This window comes from Bos taurus, chromosome 25 (assembly GCF_002263795.3).
Source record: "Bos taurus isolate L1 Dominette 01449 registration number 42190680 breed Hereford chromosome 25, ARS-UCD2.0, whole genome shotgun sequence".
NCBI classification, from domain to species: Eukaryota; Metazoa; Chordata; class Mammalia; order Artiodactyla; family Bovidae; genus Bos; species Bos taurus.
The window spans coordinates 26687562-26702895 of NC_037352.1; the positions used below are offsets into that span (position 1 = coordinate 26687562).

Genomic DNA, 15334 nt, shown 5'->3' on the forward strand with positions numbered 1-15334 from the left:
AGAAATTAGCCAGAGAAGAGGCATTGTGACGTCATGGAAAGACTTGAGGCTTGGGAGTTGGAAGGGTCTGGGTTCACTCACTAGTTCTGGTCCTTAGGGAAACGTGTCACCTTTTTACACCTCATTTTCCTTGCGTATAATTAGAGGATAATGACACCTACCTCTTCAAGTTGGGGGAAATGTTACCTAAGTACAATGTGAATGTCTCCAAAGTGTCAGGGATTTCTTTGGAAGGAATGATGCTAAAGCTGAAACTCCAGTACTTTGGCCACCTCATGCGAAGAGTTGACTCATTGGAAAAGATTCTGATGCTGGGAGGGATTGGGGACAGGAGGAGAAGGGGACGACAGAGGATGAGATGGCTGGATGGCATCACTGACTCGATGGACGTGAGTCTGGGTGAACTCCGGGAGTTGGTGATGGACAGGGAGGCCTGGCATGCTGCGATTCATGGGGTCGCAAAGAGTCGGACACGACTGAGCGACTGAACTGACTGACTGAACTGAAAGTGTCAGGCACTGGTATTAATAATAACATAAAAGACCAAGACTCTGGACTTCCCTCGTGGTCCAGTGGTTAAGAATCACCGTTGAAGGCATATACCCTGAAAGAGAAACATGTATCCCATTGTTTATTGCAGCACTATTTACAATAGCTAGAACATGGAAGCAGCCTAGATGCCCATCGACAGATGAATGGATAAAGAAGTTGTGGTACATATACACAGTGGAATATTACTCAGCCACAAAAAGGAACACATGTCAGTTCTGATGAGGTGGATGAACCTAGAACCTATTATACAGAGTGAAGTGAGTCAGAAAGAAAAAGATAAATATCATATTCTAACACATATATACAGAATCTAGAAAAATGGTACTGAAGAATTTATTTACGGGGAAGCAATGGAGAAACAGACATAGAAAATAGACTTATGGACAGGGGAAAGGGGAGGACAGGGTGAGATGTATGGAAAGAGTAACATGGGAACTTATACTACCGTATATAAAATAGATAGCCAACAGGAATTTGCTGTATGGCTCAGGAAACTCAAACAGAGGCTCTGTACCAATCTAGAGGGGAGGGATGGGTGTGGGAGATGGGAGGGAGGTTCAAAAGGGAGGGGGATATATGTATACCTATGGCTGATTCATGTTGAGGTTTGACAGAAAACAACAAAATTCTGTAAAGCAATTATCATTCAATAAAAAATTTTAAAAATAATAGAAATAAAGTGCACAATTAAATAAATTAAAAAAAAGAATCCCTCTTGCAATGCAGGGGACGCAGATTCAATCCCTGGTCCAGGAACTAAGATCCTACATGCCACAGCTAAAGATCCTGGGTGCTATGACTAAGACCCAAGGTGTCCAAATTAATTAATTTTTTAAAAAGACTAAGACCCACTCCTGTTCTCAAGGACCTACGATATTCTGGTTATTCCAGAGTATTTTTTCTTTGTGCAAACTTTGATAGTTGTTGCCTAGACGAGTTTGACAAAGATCTGGGGGCTTCTGTTAGGACTCAAGGAGGAAAAGCACCATGGTTGAGGGCTGATATCTGCCTTGGAATTGGGGCTGACGGATGAACACTGACAGAAAAGCAAGTCAGGCATTTCACAAACACCCGATGTGTAGTAAACATATTCCCTTGGTAAGTTCTCAGACAACTAGCTGCTGAAATTCCATCATTTATAAAGTACGGACAAGGTGTGTCTTTCACTGGAAGTGTGGTGAAGGTTAAACTCGTGACAAGGGGTGTATTCTTATTGTCCTCAGATATGCATTCAAGATCTCATCTCTCCCATCAACGTCTCCCTAAGTTACTCTCTCTGGGAGGAAGAAGGGACACCGAGGGACCCAAGGGCGGTAAGAACAGATGAGTTGGGGGAATTGATAATAAACAGGGGAGAATAGAAATTCGATTTGGCAGGATTGTATTATATTGGATTCAAGCAATAGAAATGAAATATGCAGGAAGGAGTCTATAGGAGTTTTGTACTTAAAAGACATTTGGAAAACGGGTTGACAAGATGGGGACCAGAGCGGGGAGAGTCTCTAGGGGCTCTCAAGAGGAAGAAATAATGGATGGACTGCCCAGGGCATGGCCTCTTCTGTGAATCTTCTCCCAGTCCCTCAGTGCATTAGCTTCAGACTTCATTAGGCTTCTCTTGCTCAGTTGTATCTGACTCTGCAATGCTATGGACTGTATAATCTGCCAGGCTCCTCTGTCCATGGGATTTCCCAGGCCAGAATATTGAAGTGGGTTGCCATTTCCTCTTCCAGGGTCTCTTGCATTGGCAGGCAAATTCTCTACCCCTGGGCCACCTGGGAAGCCCCATTAGACTTCTAACAGGAGGCAAATTTCTGAGAGATGCAAATTACAGGGAAAGAACACCAGAAGGCCCAGGACCATCCCTTATCTGTGGAAGAACAGGACACCTTGATCAGCCTTGCCAAAGGGTACTCCACTGAGGGCAGGTGGTTCCTGCAGAGCCTCACTGGGGTGCCCTTGTTATGGAAAAGAAGAGGAAAACCCTGTCTATCTTTGTCTACCTGATCGCATGCTCCCTGCCCAGCTTGGTTTCCTCTTCTGAAATTCTTGACACTCAGCCACTGGTTTAGCTTCTGTTGGAAGGGAGCAGGGTCTGATGGAAGGAATCTGGGCCTGGAAGCCTGAAGATGAGGATTTTTTTTTTTTAAGGAATATTCTTGGTTGATTACAGACCCAGCCAAAGCTGTTTATTTTTTTTATTTATGGTTGTGCTGGGTCTTTGCCACTGCACAGGCTTCGCTCCAATTGCAGCAAGTGGGGGCTACTCTCTAGCTGTGGTACTCAGGCTTCTCTTTGCAGTGGCTTCTCTCGCTGCAGAGCATGGGCTCCAGGGCGCAGGTGCGTGGGCCTCAGCAGCTGTGGCTCCCAAGCTCTAGAGCATAGGCTCAATAGTTGTGGCTTAGTTGCTCCAAAGCCTGGGGGATCTTCCCGGACCAGGGACCGAACCCTTGTCTCCTGCACTGGCAGCAGATTCTTCACCACTGAGCCACCAACCAAGACCCCTGGATTTTTTTTTCCCCGGCACAAGCAGGTTCTGTCTTACTCTGGGACTGTCTGTTCTCTGAAGTGAGTCCCAGCATTGTGAGGCCCCTTCAGAGCTGGAGCATGGTGACTGCTAAGCATGGCGACTCTCTTGTGGTTTTTGCCAGTGCCCCACTCCCCAACCTGCCACGCACTCAGGATGTATAGGGACAACCAGCAGTTTCTCCCACAGGTACTAGTTTAAAAAAAAAAAGGCAAACTGTGTGGGGCGGCAACTCAGGGTTAAAAAGAGACCTGAGGTCACAGTTGTCAAAAAGGCTTCCTGGGGGAACTGTCACTGGTTCTGGATCTCCCAGAATGAGTGGACTTTGTGGGGAGGAGAGGCATGGTTTTAATTTTGGAGACAATGGGAAGGTGGGCTTAGCTTCTGTCAGGACAACTGAGCAAGACAGAGGCCCTCGATGCCCCTTTGGGGACCAACTGTAGTTTCTGGTGGGTGGTGGGAATAATTTGTGTGTGAATGTTGAGGGTAGGCGAAAGCTCTCAGCACAGAATGCCAGGATCCCTGCCTTTAAGGAAGAGTCAGAGGCTGCTTGGCAGGTGGCTCGGAAGTCGAGGAGGCTGGAGTCTTCTCTAGAACATACAGATGATCACCCATAAAATATTTCTGTGACCCCATTACCCTCCACTGCCTAATATGAATTGCAAGGCCAGGGGGAATCTGGACCCTGCATCTGGACACCTCCTGACAGGTGGCACCCCAGCCGTCTGAGGACCTCTCTGCTCCTTACACCTTACACGGGCAGTCTCTGTTGCCTTGGTCTCGGTGTAAATTGTTCTTTCTTACTCTCTCTCCATCCTCTTCACCTGGCTCCCTCCTCCTCATCCTTTATAATATTTCAGTTGTGATGCCGTCCCTTCAGGAAGCTTCCCTCATCTCCAGGCATGGGAGAGTCCCCTTCTAGACCCTCTAAACACATCCTGTACTTGTCCCACCCTCACGCTTGAGGGTGCCTGGCCCTTTCTCTCACCAGATTGGGAGGAAGGGCAGGGTGTCTGTTTTGTTCTCTGGTGTGGGGGGGTCTGGGGGCTTCCCAGGTGGCCAATGCAGGAGATGTAAGAGGCTCGGGTTTGATCCCTGGGTTGGGAAGATCCCTTGAAGGACGAAATAGCAACCACTCCAGTATTCTTGCCTGGAGAATCCCGTGGACAGAGGAGCTTGGAGGGCTTCAGTTCATAGGGTTGCAGAGAGTCGGATAAGACTGAAGTGATTGAGCACGCATGCACGTGGGAGTCTGGTCCCGAGCAGAAATTCTAGAAACATTGAAAAAACTGGCCTTGATCTGATAAGAGCTGGAGAGCTATTCTAGAAGGGAAGTGGGACTCACAGAAAAGAACCACAGGAAGAGCTATTCCCCAGCAGAAGAGCCTAGATGCTGTGCAGCCAGGTGTTCCTGCAAGCAGAGAAGTTGGGCTGGGGGAAGCTAGGGGAGTGCATGGTCAAGGCCCAGATCTCCTGGCCAGGATGGGAAGTGGGCACACGTGCTGAGCCTCCCTCAAGGAGCTGCCTCCAGAGGAGGGTGGCACAGACGGCCTCAGGCTGAGTTGGGAGGTTGGGGCCCACACTGGGAAGGCTTTGGCTCCTGGGAGGGATGCAACCACACCCCCCGCCCCAGCTGAGCCCCGGCTCTGAGCCGCCGCAGCTCTCCTCTGTCAGTTCTGCTGCCTCAACCACCTTCCCTGTCTCCCACTCCTCCATGCTCAGCTGGACAGGGACATCCCGCCCATCCTGAAACCCTCACCACACTTGGAGACCAAGGAGGTAAGAGGGGCAGAGGGGCAGACAGAGAGGCGGGGGCCAGCCCTCCTGGGTGTGGGGACCTGAGCCTCCAGGTCCTTTCTTCTTGGCCTTTCAGATTCCTTTTGAGAAGAACTGCGGAGAGGACAAGAATTGTGAGGCAGACCTGAAGCTGGCCTTCTCCGACATGAGGTCTGTAAGGCTTCCACTGCCTGGCCCTCCTGTTCCACCCAATGTTTTCCCGAGGCAGCTCCTGGTTATAGAAGGAACACAGGGTGGATTTCCCTGGTGGTCCAGTGGTTAAGAATCCGGGTTCAGTCCCTGGTCAGGGAACTAAGATCTCTCATGCCTCAGGGCAACTAAGCCAGCATTCCACAACCAAGACCTGATGCAGCCAAAAATAAATAAATATATAAGTATTTTTTAAAAGAAAAGAAGTAGTATTTGTATGAAGTGACGGTCAGAAGACCCCCATGGACACTGACTCTTATTTGTCATCTGGGCCTTAGATTCCTCCTCTGAGAAATGCTGGTTCATTGCAGCCCTCCTATCAGGCATAGAGGAGATGGCAAAACTTAAAGCCTGTGCATAGGAGCATATTTTGCTATGTTTCTTTTTTCTGGCCTATCGGATCCCTCAGTTCTGAAAGCCTCCACCTCTGATCCTATTTCTTTCATGGACTCCCATAACTTTGCCCTGATTTCCCCTCAGATCCAAAATCCTGCGTCTGACCCCCTCTGCCAGCCTCTCTGTGAGGCTGACACTGAGGAACACAGCAGAAGATGCTTACTGGGTCCAGGTCACCCTGAGCTTCCCCCAGGGACTCTCATTCCGCAAAGTGGAGATCCTCAAGGTGAGTGAGAGGGCAGGGCCTGCCCACAGACCAGGCGCCCGGCTAGTCCTGCAGCATCTGCTGCCTCCTGGAGCCCCAGGCAGCCAGGACAGCCTGAAGATGTGGGTGAAGTCTTCAGACCACGTCTGGGTTCTCAGCCTGATGGCCACAAATGAACTGTGAGACCTAAGATACAAGGTTCATGCTCTGTGGGCCTCAGATTTGCCAACAAGAGGTGAAGCTGGGCATGTCATGGGATTAGAGAGAAGGTCGCATGAGATAGAGAGTGTGACAGAGGCTTAAGGACCTGGGGACCAAAAAGTATACAGATTCCAGGAGATGGAGCCACCTTCCTCCTAAAGGTGACCAACATGTTTTCGAGGAATGGCCTGGGTTTTTTTTTTTTTTAATTCCAGTTTTATTGAGATATAATTGACAGAAAGCACTGTATAAGTGGAGGGTGTACAACAAGAAAAAAGTACACTCACAGTTCATGCAACCATCCCCACTATCTATCTGAAAAAGTTTTCCATCATCTCAAAAAAAATTCCGTACCCACAAGCAATAACTCCCATTCCCCACTCTCTGCCACTGGTAACCTTTAATCTATTTTCTGTCTCAATGAATTGGCCATCTTTAGGTATTTTGTATACCTTGAGTCATACAATATTTGTCCTTTTGTGTTTTGTATCACTTAGCATAATGTTCTTCGCCTTTGCTTAATGTTTTTGAGGTTCATCCCTGGGATAGTGTATGAATGTCATTCCTGTTTAAGGCTAATATTTTATCACAAGGATATAGCACATCTTGCTGATCTGTTCATCTGTTGATGGACCCTTGAGTTATTCTTATACAGCAACATTCACTGCTTCTTTTTGAAAATTGTTATTTATTTGTTTAATAGCTGCATTGGGTCTTTGTGCGCACGGGTTTTTCTCTGGTTGCGGTGAGCAGGCACTCCTCTTCATGGCAGTGTGCAGGCTTCTCATTGCGGTGGCTTCTCTTGTTGCGGAGCACTGGCTCCAGGGCATGAGGGCCGCAGCAGTTGTGGTGCACGGGCTTAGTTTCTTCTTCACATGTGGAATCTTCCTGGACCAGGGTTGGAACCCGTGTCCCCTGCATTGGCAGAAAGGTTCCTAACCATTGGACCACTATAGAAGTTCTGAGTGCTTCCTTAAGGGACACATCGTAGAGTGATTAAAAACTTGAGATCTGGAGTTAAACAGACCTGTGTTCAAGTTCCTACCAGATTCCTGTCAAGGTTACCTAATTATGAGACTGTGGGAAAGTCACTCAACTTGCCTGAACCCTTATTTCCTGTCTAACTTTCTTCTCAATCTAAGCTGAAATCTGTCCCTTCCAGACAGTCCTGAAGATAAAGGGTTTTGTTCAGCTTAGCCCAGGATCAAGTGCATTTTGGAAATGGTTGCTGAATGTGTGGATGTAGCAGCGTTTTAACTCCCCTGTGATTGTACCTCAATTCACTGAGCCATTCCTCTCTTTGGCTTGTTGGATCGCTTCCAGTTTTTGCCTAGGAAAAATAGTATTGCAGTGAACATCGTTTTTAATATTCCTGTGCCTTTATTTTTTTCCCCAAACTTTAAACTTTTTATTTTGTATTGGGGTATAGCCAATGACTCAGTCATACATAGATGAACATCTTTTTAAAACTTTATTTATTTGGCTGCACTGGATCTTCATTGCTGTGTGTGGACTCCCTCTAGTTGCGGCAAGCAGGGGCTACTCTCTAGTTGCGGTGCTCGGGCTTCTTATTGCAGTGACTTCTCTTGTTGGGGAGCCCAGGCTCTAGGGAGCACAGGCTTCAGGAGTTGAGGCGTGGGTTCTAGAGCACCAGCTCGGTAGTTGCAGCGCACAGGCTTTGTTTGCTCCCCTGCAAGTGGGATCTTCCCGGACCAGGGATCGAACCCACGTTTCCAGCATTGGCAGGAGGATTCTTAAATGCTGGACCACGAGGGAAGTCATTACAGTGAATATCTTTGTACTGAATCCCTGATTCTTTGGCCCCATCGTTCTCTACACGTGCCCTGGCATGGAGGAGGTGGGCCCTGAGAGGTTAGTGGCCTTTGGGGAACCCTTAGCTTTGCCCACTAAAAAGCTCCTTCTTTCACGTCTCACCCCCAGCCCCACAGCCATGTACCTGTGGGCTGCGAGGAGCTCCCTGAGGAGGCCGTAGTGCACAGCAGGGCCCTCTCCTGCAATGTGAGCTCTCCCATCTTCGGAGAAGACAGCATGGTGAGTGCCACCAGCCCCCAGGAGCCCAGCGGCCAGGGGCTGTAAGCTCAGGAAGGGAGGGAGGGAGCTCCTGGCTCTGGGGAAAGGGAAGGTGATTGACAAGGCCAGGTGTACCCCACCCCCTACCCCTAAGAGAGTGTGTGCAGAGGTGTCCTGTGTCATGTTCGAGAAGCTGGACTTTGGAATCGGAGAAACCCAGGGTTGGGTCATATGTACTGTGACCGCACATACACGACTTAATCACTCGGAACCTCGGTATCCTCATCTCTACAGTGGGGATGAAGTACCCAGCCCAGGGAGGTTCCTATGACTATGGCAGTGGGCCCATGGGGCTGTGAGGGGCCAAGGCAGTCCCCTGAGGCCCAGGCCCCCTCCTTCATACCCCTCTCCTCTCCTGCCAGGTTGATATCCAGGTGATGTTTAATACGCTGCAGAAAGGCTCCTGGGGGGATTTTATCGAGCTGCAGGCCAATGTGAGCTGGTGAGCAGATCCCCACCCGCGTCTCCACCCGCCCTTGGCCTCAGACTGTCTCACGGTCCTGGCCAAGCCGTCTCCTAACACTGCCTTCTATCCTGCCCCCTGCAGCAACAATGAGGACTCAAGCCTCCTGGAGGACAACTCGGCCACCACCAGCATCCCTGTCATGTACCCCATCAACGTCCTCACCAAGGAGTGAGTCCTGAGCGGCCACCCCGCCTTCTCCTCCCGCCTCCGCCTCCCCACCCACGGCCCCAGCCTTCCTCCCAGGGCTGCCCCTCCTCCCACCCCCTAGAGGCCCAGGGGTGATAAGAACTGATTCCAGCCACAAGCCCAGCAGATTTCAGTACTCAGTAGAGCGAAGGCCCGCGGAAAGTTCTGAGTCTGAGTCAGATGGAAACTTACTGAACCGGTGTCTGTCACCTTCTTTCCGGCTGCAATGCACAGCTGGGGACTTTCCCGGGAGCTTTCAGTACCTCGTGGGGCAGCCATTTGCCTTTGTCCCATTTACTTATGAACCATGAGGCCCAGAGAAGGGAGGAACTTGCCCAGAGTGGACAACTACGAAGTACTGACCCCAGGATCTGAACTTGAGTCTGTCTGACTTCAAACCCCAGCCAAGCTCTTTACTACTTCCAGCTGTGTTAGATTCCCTCTTCCCTGGAGCCAGCAGAGCTAGAAGACATAGAAAAGTTTTCACCATGACCCTTGCCCACTGAGACTTTATGATCAGGTAGGAGAGCCCAAACTCATGTACATGCAGAGGAAATGAGTCTCAGAATGTTGTGGTAGGAAGGACCCATAGGGCTCACTTCTTGGATTTTCTCATTTACCAAAAGGGGAGGAGGCCAGAGAAGGGAAGTGGCATTTTTAAGTCTGAGTGAGATAAGGACGAGGATGGTGTCTGATCTGGTGTCCCTGGTGCTTTTGAACATAAACGCCACACACAATGATGTTGTCTGAGGCGTGATATGGAATCAGAGTCAGGAAAGATGATGTGGACTGGAGGAAACTTGGAAGGAAGGGTTGGTGGGGAACAGGGGCTTGAACTGGGGTCTGGAGGATAGGGGTGGAAGTGGTTCAGATATGGGCCAGGAAGGAAGGCATCCGTGGTTATCAGAGAGACAAGTGGAGGGGGCAACACGGAGGCAGCAAACAGTGGGGCCGATCCGGGGAGCAAGGAGTGGGCAGGCCCGGAGGTGGTAGGTGTGAGCGGGAGCAGTCAGCAGGCAGACCAGGAAACAAGCAGGTCTGGCTGTGGTGGAACACTGGACCTAACTCATTGTGGGCACCAGGGAACCACTGATGGATTCAAAGGAAATGCATGACAAGATTAGGGAGCTCATTAGAAGGATGGAGTGGGGAGTGGTCCAGAGGCTGGTGTAGTTCTCTAGGAGATGAGCAGTGGGGTCCAGAGGACAACGGAGGCCCCAGCGAGGTGGCGTCTAGTGGGGAGAACACAGCTCCAAAGGCCACCCCTCTGTGATCCTGCCCTGGTCCCCCACTGCAGGACTCTGAGTAAGACCAACCCCTTCCATGAGCCTGAATTTCCAAAGGGCAACAGCAGAGCAGTGTCGGGATGATGTGAGACCGAGCCTGCACCATTTCTAGAACAGTGGCTGGCAACTCCAAGGCTTCCCCTGCCCGGGGCCCCCCAAGTGACTGGTTTGCTGTCTTCTCCATCGTCTCCAGCTGCTCCTCTCTCTCCACAGCCAGGAAAACTCCACGCTGTATATCAGTTTCACCCCCAAGAGTCCCAAGATCCACCATGTCAAGCACATTTACCAGGTATGAACCTCAATGTGAAAGAGTCCTTAGAAGTGCCAGGCGCAGCCCCATCCCAAGAACTAAGTATGCAGCAGAGACCAACTAGATCCTGTCCCTAAAGGACCCCAGCCCTCCACCTTCTGTGATCCTTTCCTGAAATGCTCCCAGTGGCAGCATACTCATCGGCTCCTTTCCACCCCTGGATAAATTGTTTCTGGAATCACAGAACTCTAGAACCCAAGTACTCTAAGAAAGAACCTAATTTTTTGAGTTTTGTTTTTATATTTAAAAAATTTTCTTGATGTGGACCATTTTTAGTCTTTATTGAATTTGTGACTATATGGCTTCTGTTTTTTTGTTTTGGCTTTTTGGCCCTGAGGCATGTGGGATCTTAACTCCCTGACTTGGGATCAACCTGCACGCCTTACACTGGAAGGCGAAGTCTTAACCACTGAACCACCAGGGAAGTCACTGATTTGTGATTTTTGTATTTATTTTACTGAAGTATGATTGATATGTGCTTCCCAGGTGGCACTAGTGGTAAAGAACCCACCTGCCAATGCAGAAGACATAAGAGATGCAGGTTAGATCCCTGGGTTGGGAAGATCCCCTAGAGGAGGGCATGGCAACCCACTCCAGTATTCTCACCTGGAGAATCCCATGGACAGAGGAGCCTGGCAGCCTATGGTCCATAGGGTTGCAAAACTTAGCATGCACTCGTGCATAATTGATTTCCAATGTTGTATTGCTTTTTTGGTTTTTTGAAATAGAAAATTCCCATTTATTTTAAGATTCAATTATGTAGACATTTGATCTGCTAATTGTGTTCTCAGGTACGGAATCCAATTCATGTCTTTCAGAGAGAACCTAGGTTTTTGTTTGTTTGCTTGTTTTTGTTTTTGCCTCAAGGCACTGCTTGCACGATCTCAGTTCCCCAACCAGGGATTGAACTTGGGCCACAGCAGTGAAAGCCTGGAATCCTAAACACTAAGCCACCTGTGAACTCCCAGGAAGTGTTTCTTAAATCAATCCAGTGCACTTGCCAAAATGTCTTTGCCAACCTGCATTGTGCAAATAATTTTTGCATCCGTCCTTGTTAAATGTCCTTCCTCTTTCACTCATTCAGAAAATAACTCTTGCGAGGCTGGTTATATGCTGAGTACTGTGTCATGGCTATACGAAGTGCATGTGAAAAGATCCCCGGCTCCTGCCCTCACACAGCTCACAGTCTAGGGGGGATACACACACACACACACACACACACACACACACACACAAACAGATGGTTTACTATCTTGCTAGAGAACAAAAGTGCTGTGGGGGAGTCAGCCAGACCTTCAGGGATGATGTCTGAGCAGTATCTTGCAGGATGGGCAAGGGTAGGCCATATGGAGGAAGCAGAGAAGAACCCAAGCTGTAATGGTGTGAATGACCATGGCCCGCTGCCTAATGAAGAGGGGGCTCCTTGGGCCCCAGCCAAGGAGGATTGGATCTGGGGTGACAGTTGGGGTGGCATTCAGGGCTCTGCAGCCCCTTGTCCTCTGTACCAGGTGAGGATCCAGCCTTCTAACTATGACAACATGCCCCCACTGGAGGCCTTGGTTAGGGTACCACGGGTGCACAGCGAGGGGCTCATCACCCACAAGTGGAGCATACAGATGGTGAGTTGGCCCAGAGGAGGGAAGGGCACCCAGGTCTGTGAAGGGGAGCTCCTGACGGGGAATGAGGGGTGACAGATGGGTAGAGATGGTAGTGAGACTGATTGAACCTGCCAAGAACCAAGGAGGGGAGAACTGGGAGACAAGGTGGTATCGGAGAGGTGGGGAGGAATGATGGATGGGTCTGGGCTCAAGGGGCCAGCATCCTCTCAGCTCTGGACTAACTGAAGACCCTGACTCCTCCTTCCCAGGAGCCTCCAGTCAACTGCAGCCCCAGAAATCTGGAGAGTCCATCTGATGAGGCTGAGGTACCGGCCGTGACCTCAGCAACTGAGGCAGGGGCTGGGCAGGGGGCAGGTGGGAAGAGACCTCCCTGACCCTCTGCTTTCCTTCTTCCCGTCAGTCTTGCTCGTTTGGAACCGAGTTCCGCTGCCCAATTGACTTCAGACAGGAGATCCTTGTCCAAGTGAACGGGATGGTGGAGTTGAGGGGGACGATCAAGGTAGCAAGCACCCGATGGCCACAGACCCCAAATGGTTGGGGGGGTTGGGCTCAAGAGGGACGATGGGTTCTCCCAGCAGACCTGCCTTTTTTTTGTTCTGTCTTGAGGAAATGTCCCCGACATTTACACAGTTGCAGATGAAAGAGGACCAACATTTGTTTAAAATTTGCAGGACTATTTTCATGGGCCGACCGATGGTTCTTAGGGCTTCCCTGGTGGTTCAGACAGTAAAGAATCTGCCTGCAATGCAGGAGACCTGGGATCAATCCCTGGGTTGGGAAGATCCCCTGGAGGAGGGCATGGCAACCCATTCCATTATTCTCGCCTGGAGAATTCCATGGGCAGAGGAGCCTGGCAGGCTACAGTCCATGGGGTCTCAAAGAGTCAGGCATGACTGAGTGACTATCCCTCACTCACTCACGGATGGTTCTTACAAGTTCTTTGTAGGAAAAACCTCCTTCCCACAGTAACAAGCAGCACGTTGGGACACTCCAGGAGAGAATGGAGTAGAGACAGCGTGCCCACCAGGACCCTTCCACTGCCTCTGCCCCTTGAGTTGCGCTGGGGGGCAGAAGTCAGGGGGTCCTGAGTCCTCCTCCCCTCTAGCCTGATGGCTGCCCCTCCTGCACCCCTGCCTCCCACAGGCCTCCTCCATGTTGAGCCTCTGTAGCTCCCTCGCTATCTCCTTCAACAGCAGCAAGCATTTTCACCTCTATGGCAGGAACGCCTCCATGGCCCAGGTATCTCTGCCTCCTCAGAAGACCCGGGAACAAGGGAGAGCAGAGGGGTGGGAGGAGCCCCAGGGCAGAGCTAGGAGAGCGGAAGCTGGGAGTGTGGGAAGCCATGGAGGAGAAGGTTGGGGCTTTAGTGCCGTAAGAAGTTCCTCTCAGCCAGAGCCACAGGCCTTGGCACAGCTCCCCACCACCGCTGGTGGGCAGACAGACCAAGCATAAGGCCAGGATGAGTTTGACGGCAGCTCAGCCAAGGGGCCACTACCCTGCAGGCGGGGCACAGTGGGAAGGTGCTCTGGGCAGAGAGAGTAGCACGTGCAGGGCCCAGCTTTGAGAGAGCGGGCGAGGTGGGTTTAACAGCAGGAAGCTCAGGGACTTCGCTGGCAGTCCAGTGGTTAAGACTCCACGCAGGCGATGCAGGGGGCGTGGGTTCGACTCCAGGTCTGGGAACTGAAGAGTCCACAGGCTGTGATGCATGGTCAAAAAAAGGAAAAAAATAAAAATAAATAAGAGCAGAGAGCTCAGAGCAGAAGGGAAGGGATAGCTGAAAAAGTAAATAGAAGCCAGATTCCGGAAGGCTTTGAGTTGGGATTTCATCCTGGGACTGAGCGAAGCCTTTTAAGGGCTTAAGGAGGGGTGGGGCGCGGGGCCTGAGGTGCAGTTTTGCTGGTTCATTACAGTGGCTGCAATGGGAGATGTACTAGAGAGGGAGGGTCTGGGCCCAAGCCCCATGCTCTGCGTGACACAATCCAGATGGGAAAAGCTAAGACCTAGGGTCTGAGGCCAGATTCATACGTTGCATCTAGGATGGGAACAGCTTCCTCCCCGCATTTCTGTCTCTCCTCTCCCACAGGTCGTCATGAAGGTTGACCTTGTATATGAGAAAGAGATGCTCTATCTCTACGTGCTGAGCGGAATCGGGGGGCTGTTGTTGCTGTTCCTGATTTTCATAGCTCTGTACAAGGTAGGAGCTTCTGGGAAGAACGGGCACCCAACCAGGCCATGGAAAGCAGAATTGAGTGGAGTCAGGGAGCAGAACACCAAGACAAGAGGGTATTAAAGCCAGAAGGAGCGTCAGTCTACTCCTCCTTCTACAGATAAGCCCGCTGAGGCCCAAAGAGCAAGTAAGACTTGCCCCATCCCTCAACAAGCACTGGCAAAGCCAGACCTGGGTACCCAGGGAGAAGAAGAAGGAATCTCCCGTGTATTGAGGGCCAGGCACTGGGATACAGAGGCACGGACCACACACGTGGTCCATGCCTCTGAGATGCTCCCAGTCTCTATGGCAGACGGACGTGAACGTGCTCTGCAGCCTGTAACACAGGAGCCTAACCTAGGCTAGGGAAGTCCAGGAAGGCCTCTCAAGAGAGGCAGCCTTTGAGTTGGGATATGAAGGATGAATAGAAGTTAGGGCTCTGCGGGCTCTTTGTTCACTCCAGTGTTGTCTTCCTACAGGTTGGTTTCTTCAAACGGAACCTGAAGGAGAAGATGGAGGCGAACGTAGATGCTTCCAGTGAAATCCCTGGAGAAGATGCTGGGCAGCCGGAGTTGGAGAAAGAGTGCAAGGACCCAGGCTGCCTGGAGCCCCTCCAGAAGACGGATGAGGACGGAAGTGGTGGAGATTGAGGTGCAGCCCATATGCAGAGGGCCCAGGACTGGACTCGGGGTGCCTGGTACCAGCCTAGCTCTACCTGAATTTCACTGTGTGTTCCAGGGCAAGGCACTGCCCCTCCATAAGCCTCAGTTTCCCTATCTTGAACATGGGCCCTTTCCTGCCTGCCTCCTGTGCAGGCTTGTGCTAAAGATCCACTTAGGGGTGCACCAGGAAGGCCCCAGAGGTGAGGCTTTGTAATCATCACATGTCCTGGTTCCCACCGGCCCCTGTTAGTTTCCTCCCCTGCAAGAGAACATCTGATCTAAATTTGGAGAAATGGTCATCTCAGGACCTAGTAACACTCCAGGCTGTCATATCCACCTGTGCCTGGATGTCCTCAGGGACCTCAGACCACGTCCCCCTCCCCAGAACCTTGCCCTGCCTTCCCTGGAATCCTGTCAGCTTTTAATTCTCCTGCCAGAGCAAATCTCTTCTGTGTCACTACATTGCTCCTGCAAACCCTTTGACTAACAACCAAATTCCTTAATATGCCTTCCAAAATCTGCAAAATTGGGCCCCTGTTTCCCTCCCAGACTCTTCTAGAAATGTCCCGCCTTCCTTCCAGAGATGACCAGCCTTTTCACTTGCATGGCTCCTTCCTGGCTTACTGCCTTCACCCAGACTCTTC

At 50.8% G+C, this 15334-nt stretch overlaps 1 protein-coding gene across 1 annotated transcript in view; it reads left to right on the forward strand.

Annotated features, from left to right (window-relative positions):
- ITGAL (integrin subunit alpha L) overlaps positions 1 to 14678 on the forward strand; it is a 48121-nt gene extending 33443 nt beyond the window's left edge. Inside the window, exons 18-31 of the mRNA NM_198221.2 lie at positions 1776 to 1865; positions 4799 to 4855; positions 4950 to 5023; positions 5543 to 5684; positions 7806 to 7916; positions 8318 to 8397; positions 8503 to 8589; positions 10107 to 10182; positions 11712 to 11822; positions 12071 to 12127; positions 12223 to 12321; positions 12966 to 13061; positions 13906 to 14016; positions 14508 to 14678. Coding sequence (NP_937864.2) covers positions 1776 to 1865; positions 4799 to 4855; positions 4950 to 5023; positions 5543 to 5684; positions 7806 to 7916; positions 8318 to 8397; positions 8503 to 8589; positions 10107 to 10182; positions 11712 to 11822; positions 12071 to 12127; positions 12223 to 12321; positions 12966 to 13061; positions 13906 to 14016; positions 14508 to 14678 — 1362 coding nt within the window. The remainder of the gene's footprint in view (positions 1 to 1775; positions 1866 to 4798; positions 4856 to 4949; positions 5024 to 5542; positions 5685 to 7805; positions 7917 to 8317; positions 8398 to 8502; positions 8590 to 10106; positions 10183 to 11711; positions 11823 to 12070; positions 12128 to 12222; positions 12322 to 12965; positions 13062 to 13905; positions 14017 to 14507) is intronic.
- The last annotated feature ends 656 nt before the right edge of the window (positions 14679 to 15334 follow it).